Here is a 19,251-nt window from a genome sequence, read left to right as displayed (position 1 = left end):
GTTGTGCTCATTAGCTGTGCCCTGGGAGGATTTTGGACATGTTATAGAAGATTGTCCACTCTACTCATGTGGATGTGGATCACATTTCACCATGTTCACTCTTACACTTGAGTTGTTTTCATTTCTACGCTTGGAGTTGGTCGGCGTTTGTGGAATCTCTTCCTATTGATTGATTTCTTTCATCTATATCTTTGTGTTTCAGTGTTCTTTTCGTGCACACATTTGATTCATTTCAAAATTTTAATTCATGATTGATTATAAAAGGGGAATGTTGTTTACTCTCTTCCTGATCCTCATAATTATTATTTTTAAAACAAATGTTGGAAAAAATGGTCGGCAGCCTCTAGGCGCGGGGGGGGGGATAGATTCCTAGGCGCTAGGTGGGAGCCCAGGCTGACGCCTAGGTCTCAAGGTACCCCAGACAAACATATATATGCATATTTGTGCAGTTTATTTGTGTTCTAACCAAGTGTATATTTGTTTATATGTGCCTGAATGCTGAAAAACACATTGAGATCAAATCATTAAATGACTTTTCAAAATTGAAATAAATCAAAAGATATTACTAGTGAATCCACGAGTCCACAAAATGCTCAAGTATCCATAAAGACCAAATACTAAATAACTTAAATACCAGACCACAATTGCAAGTCCATGCTCTGAAGTCTATGACTCTGTTATCCACTCTATTAATCATAAACTTCCAAAATGGCACATTCCAAAGCACAAGAGAGAACCAAGAATGAAAATCATAACAGTAAAATGATACAAAAGATGAAAAGAAATTTTAGAAGAATTTGGTCTTCAATCATTATCTTCTTCATAATCGTTGGCTTCATTCCGGACACCTCTACGATTCCAGGACATCATCATTAGAATCATCATCCTCTTCAATATAATGACCCTCCTCAGTTTCTTGCGAATTGGCCTCCTCCTCCTCCTCCTCCTCCGCATCTATCTCCCTCCTCCTTTATGGGCTAAGAATGATGGTCATTGATCTAGGGGCTTGCCTAGGGTCGGATGCGGGTCATGAGGCCTCCTCAACCACATTATAAGTCAAAGCCTCACTAAGGTAGGCCTCTTGAGTCCCAGAGTCTTCAAAACATTCATCTAGCCTCTTTTTATACTTGACAAAGACCGTATAATTGGGCCCCCTTTGCTCATGCATGTTCCTTTTGTACGTGTCTGTGGGAAAAATGCATGATCTGTAATTCTGACTTAGAGAACAAAGTAATTCACTAATTATACAAATCAACATCACTATATATCTAATAGTCATTAACTCTTAAATTTTTAATAGATCAATATCTCCTAAACTAGTGTTACTAATAGAGTTTAAAAGTTGTATATAAATTTATAACGTGCAACTCGTAAGTTATAAGTTAATAAAAGTTGTGAACAAATTTATAACTTGTAACTTGTAAGTTATATGTTAATATAGTTATTTAATAGGAACTTAGAAATGCACTAATTTACTGTTAGTCTATTTCTAATTTTGTAACTGCAAATGCCAAAAAGGCAAATGCCAACTTACATGTCAAAGGAATTCCAATTGCTTTCACATATGGCCATCCTTTGTAAGTTTGGAGTGCCACTCTGATGTTGGCTCCACCTTTGGGCTGCAAATCAGAATTATATGCAAAATAAATCACTATAAGCATATAACATGATTCAATTTAATATTTATTTTCTACAACATCATACATGATTCAATTTAATATTTATTTTCTACAACATCATATCATATGAAAGTATGACACTATGCAAAAGGAATGAATCTTAAAGAAACTATTCCAATTGTAAATAGATTATCTTGGTCAGGTTTGGTCCCTTTGTCTCACTGCCATTTCCTTCCCAAATGATTTCACTGCATATTTATACCATTTCATCTCATAAGTAGTTATCTGATCCATATATTAGTATTTGGAACTACCTTCTCCAGACACTTATTAGATTTCTTCATAATTCCATCCTTACTCTTAATGTCTAGGTCAGCATAAGAAAACCTTGGGTTTCAAATGGTACTACCTTCTCCAGACACTTATTAAATTTCTCCATAATTCCATCCTTACTCTTAATATCTAGGTCAACAAAAGAAAACCTTGGGTTTCAAATGGTACCCTGCTGCATGCAATGGTTGATAAAGCTACATTACCCATTTTTTCTCTATACCCTCCCATATTTTATCTATACCCTTCCATATTACGTCATAGTTCTCATCAATACCCAAAGACAACTCTCTCTCTCTCTCTCTCTCTGTCTCTCAGAACCTCCTGTTATGCATCATATGTAAAGCCCATAGCGGACTTGACCTCACTATCAACCGTGAGCAATATTTTGATTCATTATCAACATCATCAGAGCCTTTTTACAACTAATTGGGGTCAACTGCATGAATCTTGCTCTATCAAGGGCTATACCCTCAGTGAGGCCATAAGTCCCCATATCTTTTCTCATTGCTTCCAACTATGACCTTTTGGGTGTACCCCTTGCTCTTTTGAGCCTTCCACTTGAACTAACTCGCACGTCCTATCAGGTGCTGTATTGGGTCTGCGCTGCACATTGCCCAGCCTATCGAAGCCTACTTTCTTTCATCTTATTGCCTATTGGTGCCACACCTAAATTCTCTCAAATGTATTCATGTCGCATTCTACCCCTTCTTGTCTTACTTGTCATACATGTCAGTATCCTCATCTCTACTACATTCATTCTATGGATATGTTGTTTCTTGATCATCCAACATTCTGCCCCATAAAGCAAAGCTGGTCTCACAACTGTCTTATAGAACTTGTCCTTCAACTTCATTGGTATGTGGCTATCACATAAAACTCTGGTTGCACATCTCTATGTTGCCCACCCAGTTCTAATTTTATGTGCGACATCTTCCTTAATTTCTCCATTTCCCCGGATTGTCGATCCAAGATATTGAAAGTGCGCTCTTTTCGGTATTTTTTGGCCATCAATCTTAACTGCTTTCTTGTCTCTACTCCTATTATTACTAAGCTTGGATTCCATATACTCTGTTTTAGTTTGGCTAAATTTAAAACCTTTAGATTCTAGAGCATCCCTTCAAAGTTCTAACTTTGTGTTGACATTGCTTCGGGTCTCATCAATCAAAACTATATCATGCCCAATACTTTGATTAAGGTAAGAAATACTTTAAGTGAGTACTTCACCCACCGCCCAATGCCTAATACCAAAAAAAAAAAGAAAAGAAAAAAGTAAAAATATAATGTGCCCTCCTCCGTTTAGGATCCATAGCCTACTTGCATTTAGATCAATATTCTGTAGCAAACATCATTCTCAATTGATTTCTCTTTTCACATATGTCATGCAGACATAGAAAGAGATGGCAAATCTCGTTACACTGTGCCTCACTAGATCCCTCTTCTTAGTGAACTTGCATATGTTGCTAAGGGTAAGGGTGTGATTATAAATGAAGAATTTTACGGCTTAGCCCTAATAATTGTACCCTTTACCCTAGGCATTTCACGAATAGCCTCAAGCATGTGGTCTATGCATTGTGCTGCACATGGTGTCCAAATGATATAAGGCTGCTTTTGGTGCAATAAGTTAGTAGTAGTCAAATTGGCTGCAACATCATTAGTTACCAGTACCACTGGAATAACATGCCTTTTCCCAACCTCTTTAAAACCCTTGTCAATAAAAGAAAAAATGAATTGTGTATCATGTATATCATCATATGCATCAATGACCCCACAAACGCTGTCCTTAAAGGACATTTCATCATTATGTTCATCACATTCGTATTGCTACTATCATTCCATGTATCTATCATAATTGTGACCTCATTTTGAACCCACACATCCTTTTGGGTCTTAAGGTACTCCTTCATAAATTAGACCTCCTCTTGAAGCAATGGCTTCTTAAGCTCTCATATGGGGTTCTCTCCAAGGTCTGGTCCAACATCGCACCTCCAAAAGTACAGGCATTCAGTTGAATTGGTTGCTCCTCCCAAAGAGCGCTCACCGTAGACCAGCTCCAAAGGAAAGGGATTCCTATCCCCAATACGTGTGCGTTGTGTCTTTGTGAGGAGGAAACAAACCCCCATCTTTTCATTCATTGCAGCCTTGCTTTCGACCTTTGGAGTCAAATTTATCAGTTGTTTAGCCTCTCATGGGTCTCCTCGCCCTCCATTCCAGCTCTCATCTCTTTTTCTCTCGTATCTCATTGGCCAAAGGCGGGTAGAATTCTCTGGAGGGCTTCTATTGCAGCAACTATTTGGGTACTTTGGCTCGAAAGAAATTTCAAGATCTTCTAAGGCCTCAAAAGCAAGGTTCCTACGCTTTTCCAAAAGGTTACTTCCTTAGCAATCTTTTGGGCCTTCAACCATAGGGCCTTTGCCGGGGTTTCGACAAATACTTTCCTTAGTCAATGGGAATATATCCTCCACCTCAAACCCCATCGGGTCTCAATGCCCGACAACTGGCTGCCTCCATCGGAAGGCATCATCAAGCTAAATTTCGACGGATGCTCCCTGGGAAACCCAGGCCCAACAGGAGCTAGAGGAGTTTTTTCTAGATCACAGTGGCAATATTCTGGCCACTTTCTCCGAGCACTTAGGCCATGCAGACTCTCAATATACTGAATATATGGCACTATTATTGGGACTAAAGATATTCGACCACTCTGCGGATCACAGTTCTTCGTCGAGGGGGATGCCACAAACATAATATCCTGGGCTACTGGAAATTCCACCCCTCCTTAGTATCTCTCCTCAATTTTTGACGAAATTGCACATACTTGCAGGGATATAGTCATCTCTTGGATCCATATCTGGAGGACGTCAGATGACTTCGCAGATCTTCTAGCTAAGGACGGTGGGCCCAAGCAGATGTCCCTGTACAGTTGCGACTTTTTGTGATGCTGCATCGTTCATACTCTCGTTGCTGGTCCATCTCCTTTTTTGCTCTGGACTTCTGCGGGTGCATATTTTTTTGCTTTTTTTGTATGCAGCTCTTGAAATTGAGCAAGTCTTATACGCCCCAATTTTTTGTATAGGGTCACAGTGTAGTGACCTAATTTTTTGGACGAGAGACCCAGCTTTTGGGTACTCTCGAGATGTACTCCTGTACACCGCTCCTTTTCTAGTAATACAATCGTTAACCTCATTCAAAAAAAAAAAAAAGCTCTCATATGGGGTTGGGCCCTTCAACACTGACCCAAATTGGCCAATGGCTTCCATCAATTTATGGAAGCTGCATAAGCAAGTTGCATTAAAAGCAATATCCGCATTATAAAATAACATGCAATATGTTGGTTTACTTGGGCTTGATCTTCCTTCTTGAACCTGTTTTCTAGTGCCAAGGCATTTGTTGGCTTCTTCATGAGAGGCTTCTTCACCTATTTTCTGTCATATAACTTCGAGAGGAAGCTACTCATCATCATCCTCATTATCACCAAAAACATTCACTCTTGACCTCAGCTCTGCGATCTTGTGTCCTTTTTATTGCTTTCTTACTCTTTCTGCATTCATATAGTCAAGAATCTCCTTCCTATCTTCTCTTGGAACTTCCTTACATGGGGCATCATCCCCCGTAATACTAGCAAGGTGTTTCTTAAATCGATTAATCACTACACTTATATCTTTACCACAAAAGTTGCACCGGGTTTTGTTCTTATCATTTTTATCTAAGCAAGAGGTCCCCACTCCTATTAGAATCTGTGAAAGATATTTGAATGGAAGGAAGAAATCTTAAATGCAAAGATAAAAGACTTACCTTAGTTGCCGATCTTCAAAGTTTTGGATGAAAATGGACCTCTTAAGCCATCGTAAAGTTCCCGTAATAACTTCTCTTTTGTGCTTCACAATGAACCCAATAAAAAAGGGTAAAGTTTGAGATGATTTCTCGTAGTTGTAAGATTCTTCAATCTTAAAAAAGGATTTGCAAAATTATCATTTCTTGAACAAATCTCAGACCTTAAGGACCGTGAAAGCTATCCAGTTTGACATTCTAACTTGTATTTTATGATGTATATGTATACATTATATCCATATTTAACTCCATTGGTTTTTTGGTTCTTTTTTTAGATTGCGGATCCAGCCAATCCGGATTGGGATCGGTGGGTGGTCGATCCCAACAATTTGTTTTTTAAAACTTTGTTTAAAACTGTAAGAGGACCCCAAGCATATCTTTCTCATCTAGATTGATGTGAAAAATATCGCAAACTTTAATGCTGAAGCATCATCAAGAATCTAAACATGCTCAAACATAATTGAAGACCACATTGGTCTTTCTTCCACATAAACTGAAAATCTATGGGTTGGGTTGGGACTTGGGAGACTGTATCCTGGAAACCAATAAAAAGGGACTTCTGAACTGAAATGCATTTTGAAGTGTCCAATTGAGAACCTTCGGAAGCTGCTTCAAATGGCTAGCAACACCTGAAGCCAGTCCTATCCAATTTACAATGTTTTCTTGGTCTATTGATGGCGCATGCTTCTTTTGTGATATGCCATAATGTGTTCCTAATTTAGGTTCGTATGATTGAAAATGCACGTCTCGATTTTAGTTCGTACTTATGTATAAATAAGCACCATTTCCTTTGTGCAAATGATCTCTCCTGTGTTTTTTAAATAGTTTTTGTTCTATAATGAATTGTCAAAGTGTGCGGCTTATTTACTTTCATGTGCTGGTCAGAGTTTATAATGGAAGGCAGTAACCTTTTATATTGAGTTCTACTATTTGTAGGTTGAAAAAGCTATTTTGATTTTGAAGAAAATGCATAAAAAGCTTGAAATGCAGCCCTCTACCTTGTCATATGAAAAACTCATCCAATACTGCTGTGAGTCATGCAAGGTATGATCTGTTTCGGCTTTAAACTCATAGTAATCATATTGTTGTTTAGTTAGCTGGTTGGTACTACAGAAAAAATGAAACTGAGATTATATTTTTGAATTTTTGCTTGCCCTGATTATTCTTAATTCTTCACGTTATGTCATGGGCAGGTTGCGCTTGATATTAGGATCTTCTAGCAATGACAATATAATGCAAATTTGTCTTTACTTGTATAAAAATGATACTGAATTTATTGTTCTATTCCTTCGTTCTTTTGCTAGGAATATGTATCAAGTTTTACTGCAATATATATATATATATATATATATATATATATATATATATATATATATATTATTGGTTTTGTCTCTTTTTTCTTGTGATAATTTGGTGAATTATCACTTCAAAAATCTGATATGATGCCACAGTTCTGACTGATTTAAAGTGATTCTAGCCCTAGTGACTGTCAGACCAGGATGGTTTTATGTCAGACTCGGGCAAATTCCTGTGTCTGGAGTTCAGTGGGATTCTCTGAGTCTGACAATTAAGTTAAAATACAAGGGGGGCTGGAGTCCTATCTTACGCTTCCTTTTTTTTCCATCTTTGTATGCAAAGCGTCATTGGCCCTGGAAATGTTATTTTCGGGGGAAAGTTTTACATCCTCTAACAGATTGAAACCTTGGATTCAACAGAAAGGAATATAAGAGTCTCATAAATCCGAGATTTTGATGATTTAGGGGTGTCCAAAAACTTCAAGATCTCAGGATCAATTAGATCTGGAATTCCCTCAATATTGTTGAGGGGTTTCTGAATGATAAATTGATGTTTAAATTAGTCCTATAGTGCTGCATTTACAGCTGGCTGCTTCTCTATTCATTTGTTTGCATATACAATTCTGTCTTGCCTCATTTTGAAAAGATAAGTAGATGTTTGTCATATAAGGTTTTTAAGTGTCCCCATCACAGGTACATGCAGCACTTGATGTGGTCGAGCAGATGTGTCAATCAGGGGTGACCCTATCTGTTGAAACTCTTCATCCAATATTGTGTGCTAGTGAGCAGAGCTGTGAGCATGATTTGGTAGATTTGAATGCTTCCTTTATGTCATCCCTTTGTTCTGTTGTAGTTATATTTGTTATACAAATACCTTTTTATTATGGCTATGTATATCTTTTGTAATATCTTCTGTTCTGCATTATTGTATTGATTGTTAGCTCTTTTTAATATCTGTCAGCTGCATCAAGATATTTATTGTCTCTCTTCTGAATGTTAGTGTTAAAAGGTTAGAACATCTGTAAGGGAAACTCTAAATCGATTGCAGCAGAATATTTGGCAAGAAGAATTGTCTTTCATGAAATAAGTAGCATACTCTATATATATTTGTTTCATCTCATGAATAAAATATGCAAATTTTAGTCTAACGTTTCAAGCCACGAGTCATGACATATATTGACAGAATGAAACCTTGTTGGTATTGTTGCTGCAGTTGACTTGGGAAGTCAGGTTGATGTTTCCTAATTTCCAACTATGCATGTTTGGAAATATTGTCTTTGTTTCATGCAGAGTGACGGTGTTTCCAGAAGTAGTTTCATTGATATTCCATGGGCACAATTTTATTGTGCACATGAGAAAATTTATATATAAGAAAAAATTTGAAAACTTAAAACTTGAAGTTAACACAGGAGTTAGCTTTATTTGAACCTTGTCGAGTCTCCAGAGTTCACTGATTTGATCATTACACAAAGGAAAAAATAAAACAAGTTACTGTTACAATATATAATGGAGCACTTAATATTCAGCTGCTACTTACACTTTACTTTGTAAGGGGATTTCTTATAACCCCATTTTGATTACGGTCTGTTGACCCATTTTTTACCAGTAGTCCTAGGTTTTAGGCACTCCTGGATTGCCTTTTCTTCTCTTGTATCTATCTTTCTTTATCAATACAAATGTTAACAGTTATCAAAAAAAAAAAATATTCAGCTGCTACTAGTCCTCTCTATAGAAAGCAACTAAACTAAGGGGTTGACTCTAGATTAGCTCAGGTTTTCTGAACAATGATATCTAATAAATAGGTTCTCAATACTGATTGTGGTGGGAGGGAATGGACTGCTCATACAGGTAAACATTCCTGTTATGTTATGCGGTAATGGGCTCAGCATTGTCAGGTTAATCTTTATAATATGGCATATACCATTTGGTTTCAATTAAGCAAATGACATTTTGCATATAGAATTACATTGTGAGAAAGTTTCCTTAAAAAAAATTACACTGTGAGAAAGCGAGAATTCTTCTCTTTAAAACTTTCATGTGCATGGTAACCTTCGGAACTATGCTGAGTATCTTGTACTGCATGTACCACCCTCAAAAAAAAAATTAATGTATTATGTAGCATAGTGTAGTCATTCAAGCTTCATTCTCTAGTTGAGTGTATAAGGTGTGTTCTCATTTTCCTAGGGTCATCTGGGTATTGTGAAGCACATGAGCAGCTTCTCTATTTGCAACACTCTTGGTTCATGTGCAAACTCTCATTTACATATCTGCTGCAATCTGTTGTTTAGGACACCGTTTTCATTTCTCTATGTCATTGTTTTCTGAGTGAATCTTCAACTGTAATTTATTTTCTATCAATGTAGCCCCTTTTGTAAGAATCAAAATCAATGGAACTATTTTTTTTCCTTTTCTAAATATTATCTTTATAGTTGCAACCTCTATATTTCAGTGCCTCTGACCTTACTAATTTATATTCCACTGAATGTGTGAACATAAGGTTCGTCCGATCTATTCAGTGATGCGTCACTATGGACTGAAGCCAACTGCAGAAACCTTCAGATTCATGATAAATTTGTGCGTGAAGATGAAAGACGTATGTATCTAACACCATTGGGTGCTATCTTCAATTTCTTTGGAGTCTGAACTAATAACTGTGTAGATAAGTTAGCTTTATTATGTTTATCACAATGTCTCGTTATCCTTATCGACAAAGTATTCACTGGTTTTAGTTTGAAATTTCATGGTATTGTTTCCAACTTTCTATGTAATTAGAAGATGTCTTTGCAGGCCTTTGTTCCACCAATGAGTGCATGCCTCAGCTAATGTGAATATTCTAAAGTTTTAGTTCCTCAACCATAGATTCTTAGGAATCATTGTCATAGTTTAATTTATTGATTTTTTGTTTCACTTCTTATGATGACTATAAACTCTAAGAATTTCACTCTTGCTGATTCATAACACGCTTATTTCAGAGGCACATATTGAGTTGTGAGAAAATGTTAGTAGAATTTGTTCTTTTTGGGAATTGTCAAAACAAAAAAAAATGTTCATTTTGTGACAATCCTGGCGCCATTTTTCATCAGTTTTATTTTTTCTTTTATTGCCATTAATATGATAGGATATTGGAAATGATGGATTGTATTTTAGAAATTTTCATGCATATTTTGGTGTTTTATGTATCATGCGACTAGTTTTGACCTAGTGATCAGCCACTAATACTTCTTGATAAAATAATTTCTACGCTATCACTCTGAACAATGGCTGGATCCACAATTTGGGAAAACATTTACTATCCCATTAGTAAAACTTACACCTTTGCCAAAGAAAGAGACAAAAATATTTAGGGCCAAATAGTTATAGTTATAGCCTCTGAGCATTTTGCAATAAACTTTCAATTCCCCCCTTCTCCCTCTTTGCCTTTTGAGCTCCATTAGAAATTTGGTTTAAATTATGCCACTGCAGGAGTGAACCTTCTTGTGCTCAGTAAGCAAGGATCCACATCCTTGAATATTTATAAAACAATTTCTTAAGAAGTCCGTGGACTCTGATAAACTCTTGGTTTTATCAGGGCCCATAAGGTGAGCTGGTCTCAGAGAATGTTGTCCCACACTCTCTCATTTGGAAATCTGATTATTTTGGTCTCTCCAACTAGCTTAAGGAATGGTCATGGTGCACATTTGCCATAATATTCGAGCCCTATCATAGAGCATAACCATGAAAGAAACCAAACAAGTGGCATGGCACTAGCAACCCTAAAAGTTCTTGTCTGAAGAACAAATTGGCCCTCTCAAGGGGCCCATTGTTAAGTAGGTGGTCTATTGATGGTCAGCATTGTTAATGCCGTATGCCAACCAGCCAAATGCCGAGTCCTATGAGTAATAAAAGATAAAATTAGAGAGGATCCATACATCTATGATATGTGAATTGTAGCCTTATTAATGGCCAATGCCCCTAAATCGGCTCACTGTAGGAGGGCTAACAACATTTAGGAATGATCCTATGTCTGAGGCAAATCTTGTGCAAATGCATCTTTCTTTTGCACTTATCGTGTCAAAATTGTATTCCCAACTTCTAGGGCCATCTTCCTTAATTGTCGTCTATAAGTTTGAGGGAGTTAAACTCGACAAATTAAGATACGAAACCATGCCCACTATCGAATCTTTTAACCTCTTTCTATGTGGTCCAGGGTTAGGCCGCTGACAATTTCCCCTTCCTGTAGAGACATATTTACCCATTTTGTTTTCTGAATTGGAGACATCCACTTCGCAATTCAGTGCATGCAACAGAAGAACATGAGGAGTAGCTCTCGATAAAATAATCTTTTCTCTCAATCCACTTTCTTCGTCAAATTTTATCTGTTGAAAACTAGACTCAAAGCCACAACTCAACATCATGGTGTAAATCCCAATTAATGTTTTTCAGCAGGGAAATAAATAAGCGGCATTCATGTCATAGTAAAACAGATCTGACTGCAGCAATTGATGACTCTTCTCCAATAAAATAATATTTTCTCTTAGAGCCCATGGAATTTCTTTCTCAAATATTTTTTGTTAGAAAATAGACCCAAAATTGCAATAAAATAACTCAGTGTAGGTCTCAAACTACTCTGTTAAGAGGGAATATAAAATCATGACATTCATGTCACTTAAATAGTCGTTGTTGCAGAAAACAGCATTTGAGCATCCTTCAATAAAATAGCCGTATCTTTCAAACCACAAGGGTTTTCTTCATGAAATTATTTTTGATTAAAAGTAGATTCAATTTGGGTGAAGAACAATCAGATATTCCCCATAAATAAAAATATTTACTTGGTGGAAAAATTCATAGAACATAATATATAGTTCGTGGATTTTGCAGGATTAGAACTAGCACCCCTTAATGAAGAATCCATAACTCTCAATCCCCCACATGATCTCCCATTGAAATTTTGTAGGGAGATGCTACTCTTAAAAACACAAAATATCATTAGGTTATGCCCAAGAAAAATACCTCATCCTCTGGTTCATATCAAGGTGCCAAAACAGCACAAAAGTACCCTATCTGCAAAGTTTCTTTCAGTGTTGGAAACATGCAAATAATTCTTTTGGAGCTGTACCATTTGACCACAAAACCATTGGCTTTCAAGTTTCTGATTCAAAACTCACCAAGAACAGCAAAAACAATAGAAATATGGCTCTCAGATATCCAGCTCTGATACCAATGAAATTGGACAATGTGAACTAGCAGGGTTTATGTAGTTTAATTTTTTTTTTTTCCAAAACCTGCTAGAACACTTACATAATTCCAAAGATTACAATGAATACTCAATTAACCAACAAGAACTCAAATTTGGATTCTCACTTGCTGCCACTCTTACAACTCTTTATTTCATAACAAACAATTATATAAATATGAACTTGGGAACAAAAAACATAAAGTGCAGTAAAGGATTCCAATTGGACTTGATACGCCCCTCTCAGGATCTCCTCCACTGATGGCACATAGGATCAAGGTCTTTCTTAGATCTATGGGAATCCTTGGTTAGAAAACCTTCAATGCATATGACAACATGTGGACAAGCATGGACTTTCTCTACTTTATCTATGTGTGGGGCTAGCCCCCCTTAGCAATATGTCAAAGTGTCGGGCGGGCCCCCCTTCTAGATCTTAGAGAGAGTTTTAGTGATGGAGAGGAAGATAGAGAGATGAGAGCGAGGGTGGCGTGCCACCTTGAGGAGAGAGAGAGTTGTAGCTTATGGTGTGTAGAGGAATGATCCCTCATAGAGATTTGTTATAGATTTGTGGTTATGGTTAGGATTTCTAGGGTTTAGCCATTGTTATGAATTGATTTAGAGCATTGATCATGGGAGACCTATGGGGTGAGAGATCTTAGCCATACAATCTATAGTTCAACCGTCATGATCTTATGGAAGGTGTAGAATTTTATCCCTCAGCTTCCTTAAACTAATCCCATCAAATATGTAATGTAGAGAAAGCATAATACACTTTTTTCTGATAAAAGTTAACATTGTATTGCTGGCAAAGAGTTGGAGAGTGCTACAAGTAAGTGAGAGTCCGAGATCACCCTAAAGAAGGGTGACTCAATAAAAAATAACATGTACAGAAAGGGCTTATAGAGCGTCCTAATTACAACAATTTACATGAAGCTTTTGCAAAAATACATCGGGACAGAAAAACCAAAAAACGAGCTGTATTAAGTTGTGAGCCCCTGGTTCTAAGCAAAAATGGAGTCGGACCCGGGTAGCGCTTGTCCTTGGCCCTGACTTCTAGCACCCTCTTTCGCCTAGAGATCTGCGATGCCGTTGGACGTCCTCTATATATGCCTCCAGGAGATGTCCATATCCCTGCATATATGATCAATTTCGTCAAAAAGTGAGACTAAGTACCATGGTGGTCAGCTCGTTCTCCTTGCCCAGGAGATAACATTTTTTGAGTCTCCTTCTACTATCAGGTGAAGGCCCTAAGAAGGATTGAAGAGTTTTATGCCTATTAAAAGCGCAAGAGCTTTGGCATGATTGGAATCCTTTACGTCAATGTACTCTGAAAAGGTCAATAGGACGTTGCTTAGATGGTCGTGGAAGAGCCCCCCAGCCCCTGCTAGGCCAGGGTTCCCTATGGAGCACCCATCGAAATTCAGTTTGATCCATCCTTGGGGTGGTGGTTGCTAGTTAAAAGGTCTGGTCACCGCTCTCGGTTGGTGGTGAAGGACATTAATCCATTAGGTGAGGAAAAAACTTCTTGGGATCCCTGAAAAAACCTTGTGGTTGAAAGCCCAAAAGGTAACTAGAGAGATAATCTTGTGAAGGAGAGCTGGTGTGTGAAGTTTAAAGCCTTGGAAGATTCTAAGGTTTCTTTCCAACCAAGTGGACCATATGGTTGCTGCAATAGTTGCCTTCCATAACAACCTTCCTGCCTTCAGCCAACATGAGTCGAGATCGTAAGAGATCAAAGCCTTGACCGAAGGGGGGTGACCCATTGAATGTTAAAAAGTTGCAACACTTGACCCCAGAGGTCAAAAGTATACTGACAGTGGATGAACAAATGTTGGTTCGACTCCTCCTCACATAAGCATAAGGCACACCTATTGGGGATCGGGATCCCTCTCTTTTGAAGTTGGTCCACTGTGAGAGCCCTATGGGAGCATGCAAGCCAGTTGAAAGTTTGGACTTTTGGTGGAGCAATGGTGGCCCAAACTTTGGATTGGATGTTGTTGGATTTGTCGGGAAAGTTGGGGGCACAATTAAGCTTTTGTAGAAGGATGCTATCAAAAAGATACCAGAGGGGGCTAGCGTCCTGATGATAGCATCACTTCGTTGAGGCGAGAGGAAGTGGGAGTGGAGAGAGGTCGAGAGTGACTGAAAATGGTTGGTTTCCTCTACAGTAAGATTCCTTCGGAAGGAAGGGTTCCATGCTCTACGCCCCATACATCTCAAAAATACATTTATTAATAGGCCCGCATTTCTACATATGCGGGCTTGGCCGCATAGAAACCGGGTCCTTTATGTAAAGAGTGTTTATAAATATCTAAATTTTTAATATGATTAATATTTTAACAGCATTTGTGAAGCAAATTTATTGTGTGTGTGTGTTTATAGTAAGCAATGAACGTTTTCTCTTCCTCACCTGTGCTAACTGTGGGCCTTCATGAAAGTATTCAGTGGGCATTCTTAATAAGTGGCTAGGTAAGAGGAGTAAGTGGAGCTCATGTGCTTCACATATGGGTTGATTGTTCTCAGCCTCTAGATTGTGGAGAATAGTGTAATCCCTAAGAGAGCATGTATTTGACATGTCCCAACTATTTTTTGAATAATGTTTTTAAATGACTTACCATATGAATCTTCCTCACGCAGAATTTGTTTATAATAGCTTGGTTAACTGATTGAATGGGAAGTCTCCCATAGAGATCATGTATGGCTGCTCCATTTCAGACGTATTAGACCATGTTCCATTACCTTAAGTGGAGTCGAGAATTGCTGAACCCGACGGTGATATCCAACACATCAAAGACGTCCAAAAGAAAGTCCTCGAGCAGTTAAGAGCCAATTATGCTATGTACAAGGAGGCTGCAGATGAGGATTAATGCAACATATCACTCATGGTACATTTGAGGCGTGAGAGGTTTCCAATACGTACCTACGACAAGTAACCTAAGGTCTGGGTTGTAATAGATTCTCAAGAAGTTACGTAATAATGCTCATCTCCTAGACTTTCTTGGAGTACCTTTACATCTTGTCGACTTTCTTTTATTTTCGAAGTGATCCATGAAAGGTGAAACTATGTAGAATTCAAAGGTATGAATTTAAAAATTTCTTTATTTAATAACTGGAATTTCTACTTACAATTGCCACAATATAACATAGAAATTGGAAAAAAACAGAAAACCTACTACAATCTAGGATACTTCAACTACCAAAATGGAACTTTATTCAAAAGCTAATTTGAAACTTTCAAATTTGAATTCTACTATAAATAGGATTTTTGTAATCTAGAGCTTCTAATATGAAAATAAATAAATTACGCTGGGTAGACTTAGTAAAATTTATATGGGGTCATCCCCTTAGGATTTAGTTCACCCCACAGCCGACTACCACACCGATGACACACTTCTTGAACCTTTGGCCTGACTGAATTCTATATATTGGGGAGCTCCTTAGGCAATACCTTTAAAGAACTGGGGTATGAGAGCATGAACTATGTCTTGGGCTTTTTCTAAAGCTCCTAGTGTATGCCACTATATAGCACCACCTTGCTAGACTTACTAAACTTTATATGGGGTCATCCCCGTAGGACTTAGTTCACCCCACACCCGATTACCACACCGATGACACACTTCTTGAACCTTTGGCCCTGCTGAATTTTATATATTGGGGAGCTCCTTACGCAATACCCTTTAAAGAACTGGGGTATGAGAGCATGAACTGTGTCTTGGGCGTTTTCTAAAGCTCTTAGTGTATGCCACTATATAGCACCACCCTGCTAGAACCTGGACTAGGCTTGCTGCCTTCCTTAGCCCTAGGGTTGGTGTGCCACCCTAGGAATCCGTGGGTGGTGCATGCCACCCTCTAAGGAATAGAGATGAGAGAGAAATTATAAGGAGAGATGAGACATGGAGAGGAGTGAGAGATGGGCTAGAAAACTGAATAAGGAAATAAGGGGTGACCCCCCATTTTATAGTTTCTTAAGAGGTGTAAGTCATGCATGTCTGAATTAGAATTCAATTTGGCCAATAGGATTCCTGTAATTTGAGATGAGAGAAAAAACAAATCTGAGCCATCGATCCCAAAAATCAGCATGAGTTAGGGAGGAGTTTTGGGAACCTTGAATTCTGATTAAAGTAGGAGACCTAGTCCAAGTAGGACTCCTAATCCAAATACGACTCCTAATCCAAATAGGACTCCTAATGCTACTAGGATTCTTAAAACAAATAAATTTTCAATACAAGTTCTGATCTAAATCGGAGTTGTAGTCCAAGTAGGAATGCTTTGTTTTTTGACATGTTTTCCACTTGCATCTATCTATATAAGACTCTTGGTACAATTAGGATTCTTAAAACAAATAATATTTTTATATGAGTTTTGATCTATGAAGGAATCCTAGTCCAGGTAGGAATCTTAATCCAAATAGGACTCCTAATATAATTTGGACTCCTGAAACAAGTAGTAATAAAATAGTATTTTAAATTTAGTACTGGGTGTTCCACTTTTTGTGTGGGATGTGTGGCCCTTGTGGGCCCCATGTCCCACCACTATGTAGGCTATCCACGTGTGGGAGCTGGGCCCTTCCTCTCCCAATTAGATCCCACCTAAAATTAGAACCCTACGTAATTGTAAACTGTCAATTTTTCCCTTTCTAGGTTTTTTACAGAAAAATAATTTTTTTAAATTCTGAAAAAATTTCTGAAAAATCGAATCATGATTAGAGCTGAAAAACATTGTCTTCAAGGTTCTACAAAATACTGAGAAATACATCTAGAAGTGGATTGGTACCAATGGGTCAAAAAAGTGATTGTCAGAGCTCTTCACTCGTGCCAGAGTCCATGATCCACAATTATCTTCTCAAAACAATTGAATGAGACCCATGACCTGCAATCATGCATATGGGCAATTTGATCGTCAAGGCTAGCCAATAAATAATGGAACTATGATTCCAGTATGTGGATTAAAGGTTTCCCCCTTACGAGCAAGTTAGATGCATGTATTACTATAGTGCAAGGGGGATTCTCTCTATGCACACGTGCACATATCCCTCTACAAGGTTGCTTACCAGTATGTGATTATCATATGTAAATATCGTGCAAAAACTTGTTGAGGATTTTGATCTTCGCTCGCACAGGCCTACGATCGCACAAAGGAGATTGTGAAGCTCTCCTAGACTGGAAACCATCCTTGGGCATCTTTCTCAGCTCAACAAGGGATGACCCGCCAAAAACCCTCAACGGTGCTTGTGCCCAAGGAAAAAGGTTTTGGACATGACTTGGGCTATAGAATGCCTAACCCTCGGTCAGTCAACCAGTCATACTCTCCCCTTGAAGTGTACAAGTCATTATATTTATTATTTTTTGATGCTTTCACGGGCCTCAGAGGCTATAAACCCCAACAATCCATTTGCATACTTGGATGCTAGTTCACTGGAGACTGCAGGGCTACTCAGGACGAGATAGAGGATGTGGTGGATGTTTAGACCGTCAATGCACGCGGTGGTTAATACATTGGTGGAAAGATCGCCCTTTGTCTGATTATTCATGGTCTGTTGGGCATGAGTTATGGAGGAGGCAAGAGTAACTTTATCTGCTTTGCATGGCTGTATACTCAACAGGTCAAGTTGTTCCTGACCGGGGGCATTTGATAAGGGCATGGCCTTCTATGGGACCAATTTAATTTAATTTTTATTAAGGGTTTTACTTTTTTATTTGTTTTATTGGAGATTGAAAACTAACGTTATTTGGACCTCTAATTTTTTTAGTTATGTTATGGAATTTATGTTTTTTGGGTGTTGTAGAGAATGCTGGGGCAGGTTAGTCATTTTAATATTTTATTCAGTGAGATTTGAAGTATTGTTTTTAAAGAAAACTAAGTATAAAATGAGAGAGAGGGATGTCCAGCCCCTAAGAATGTTTATTTTGAGAGATTTTTAAGAAAGAAAACCTTAGATAGGGAATCTTCACTTTGAAGACCATAGAGAAAGCTTGGTAGCTTGTCCAAAGGTCCCACCCTTCAAAGGTAGTCTTCAAGTTTTCTTTTCTTCTTTTCGGCTTTTCTTCTTTTCCTTCTAGTATTTTTCATTCCTTTCTTTCCCGTCTTTCCTCTTCTCTTTCCTCTTTTTCCCTTCTTATTTCTAAACATTCTTTGAACTCCTTAGTATTCTTCCTTCTTTATCAAATTGTCTTTTCCCTTACCTTTTTCTGTTTTATATATCGTTAAATTCTTTTCCTCTTATTCTAATTTAAAAACCAGCAAGTATTCCCCACTAGAATTGCACAATAACCTTAAAGTCCCTAGAAGCAACCTAAATGATTCTCATTGAAACCTTACCCCAACTTTTTATTTATAATTAAAACCCTAATTTTGCTACACTTATTAGGCCAAATAATAGGGATAAGGCTTAGATGATGATGATGATTTTACTACACCCCATTAACATTAAAATCCAAGAACTAGTGTGGATACCTTCCAAGACGAATTTTAAAATTATTCTACACCCGCTTCTTCTCTCTAAGTTGTCTCATTTTAAATTTGATTGGAATAAACCTTTATTTTACTGAGTTTGTTTAAGGACATATTTCAAACCATTGTGGATTTGAAATCTGATCTCACAGACATTGAAATAAATTTGTAAAATTCTGCATTGATTTTGGCTAGTTTGTTTACTCAATTTTGTGGATGAATACCTACTGAATTTGAAGATAATTAGCCTTAGTTTAATTTAAAGTGTTCTCCAAATGTGTTTTATGGTCATGTAATTGAAAGTTTAGCAAGTGGCTGATCTGAGGTTACATCATAACCTATGTTACATGAATTCTTTGAAACCCATATCAGAGACATATGGACATGGGAACATGTACGGAATCTTTTGGGTTGGCCTGGATTCTTCGAGTTCAAGAATCCTGGAAATTGGATTCTTTGTTAATGTAGAAACTCTAAATGTATGGATTCTTTCTATTTATGCTTACCTCTTTACAAT

The 19,251-nt window shown here is 37.7% G+C and overlaps 1 protein-coding gene across 20 annotated transcripts in view; it reads left to right on the top strand.

The window, feature by feature from the left end:
- Nucleotides 1–19,251, top strand: part of LOC105421545 (pentatricopeptide repeat-containing protein At4g21880, mitochondrial) — a 121,897-nt gene that overhangs the window by 33,141 nt on the left and 69,505 nt on the right. For 17 of the 20 annotated variants that reach the window (XM_088858287.1, XM_088858286.1, XM_088858272.1 and 14 more), the window contains exons 5-7: nucleotides 6,714–6,821; nucleotides 7,766–7,879; nucleotides 9,570–9,665. In XM_088858287.1, coding sequence (XP_088714413.1) covers nucleotides 6,714–6,821; nucleotides 7,766–7,879; nucleotides 9,570–9,665 — 318 coding nt within the window. The remainder of the gene's footprint in view (nucleotides 1–6,713; nucleotides 6,822–7,765; nucleotides 7,880–9,569; nucleotides 9,666–19,251) is intronic. The other 3 variants (XM_088858290.1, XM_088858289.1, XM_088858291.1) reach the window with 1 other exon arrangement.

Source organism: Amborella trichopoda, chromosome 2 (genome assembly GCF_054954075.1).
Source record: "Amborella trichopoda isolate Santa Cruz 75 chromosome 2, AtrichopodaSantaCruz75HAP2 v2.0, whole genome shotgun sequence".
In the NCBI taxonomy this organism is placed as follows: Eukaryota; Viridiplantae; Streptophyta; class Magnoliopsida; order Amborellales; family Amborellaceae; genus Amborella; species Amborella trichopoda.
The sequence above is the reverse complement of the archived record's forward strand: the minus strand, read 5'-3'. Positions and strand labels throughout refer to the sequence as shown.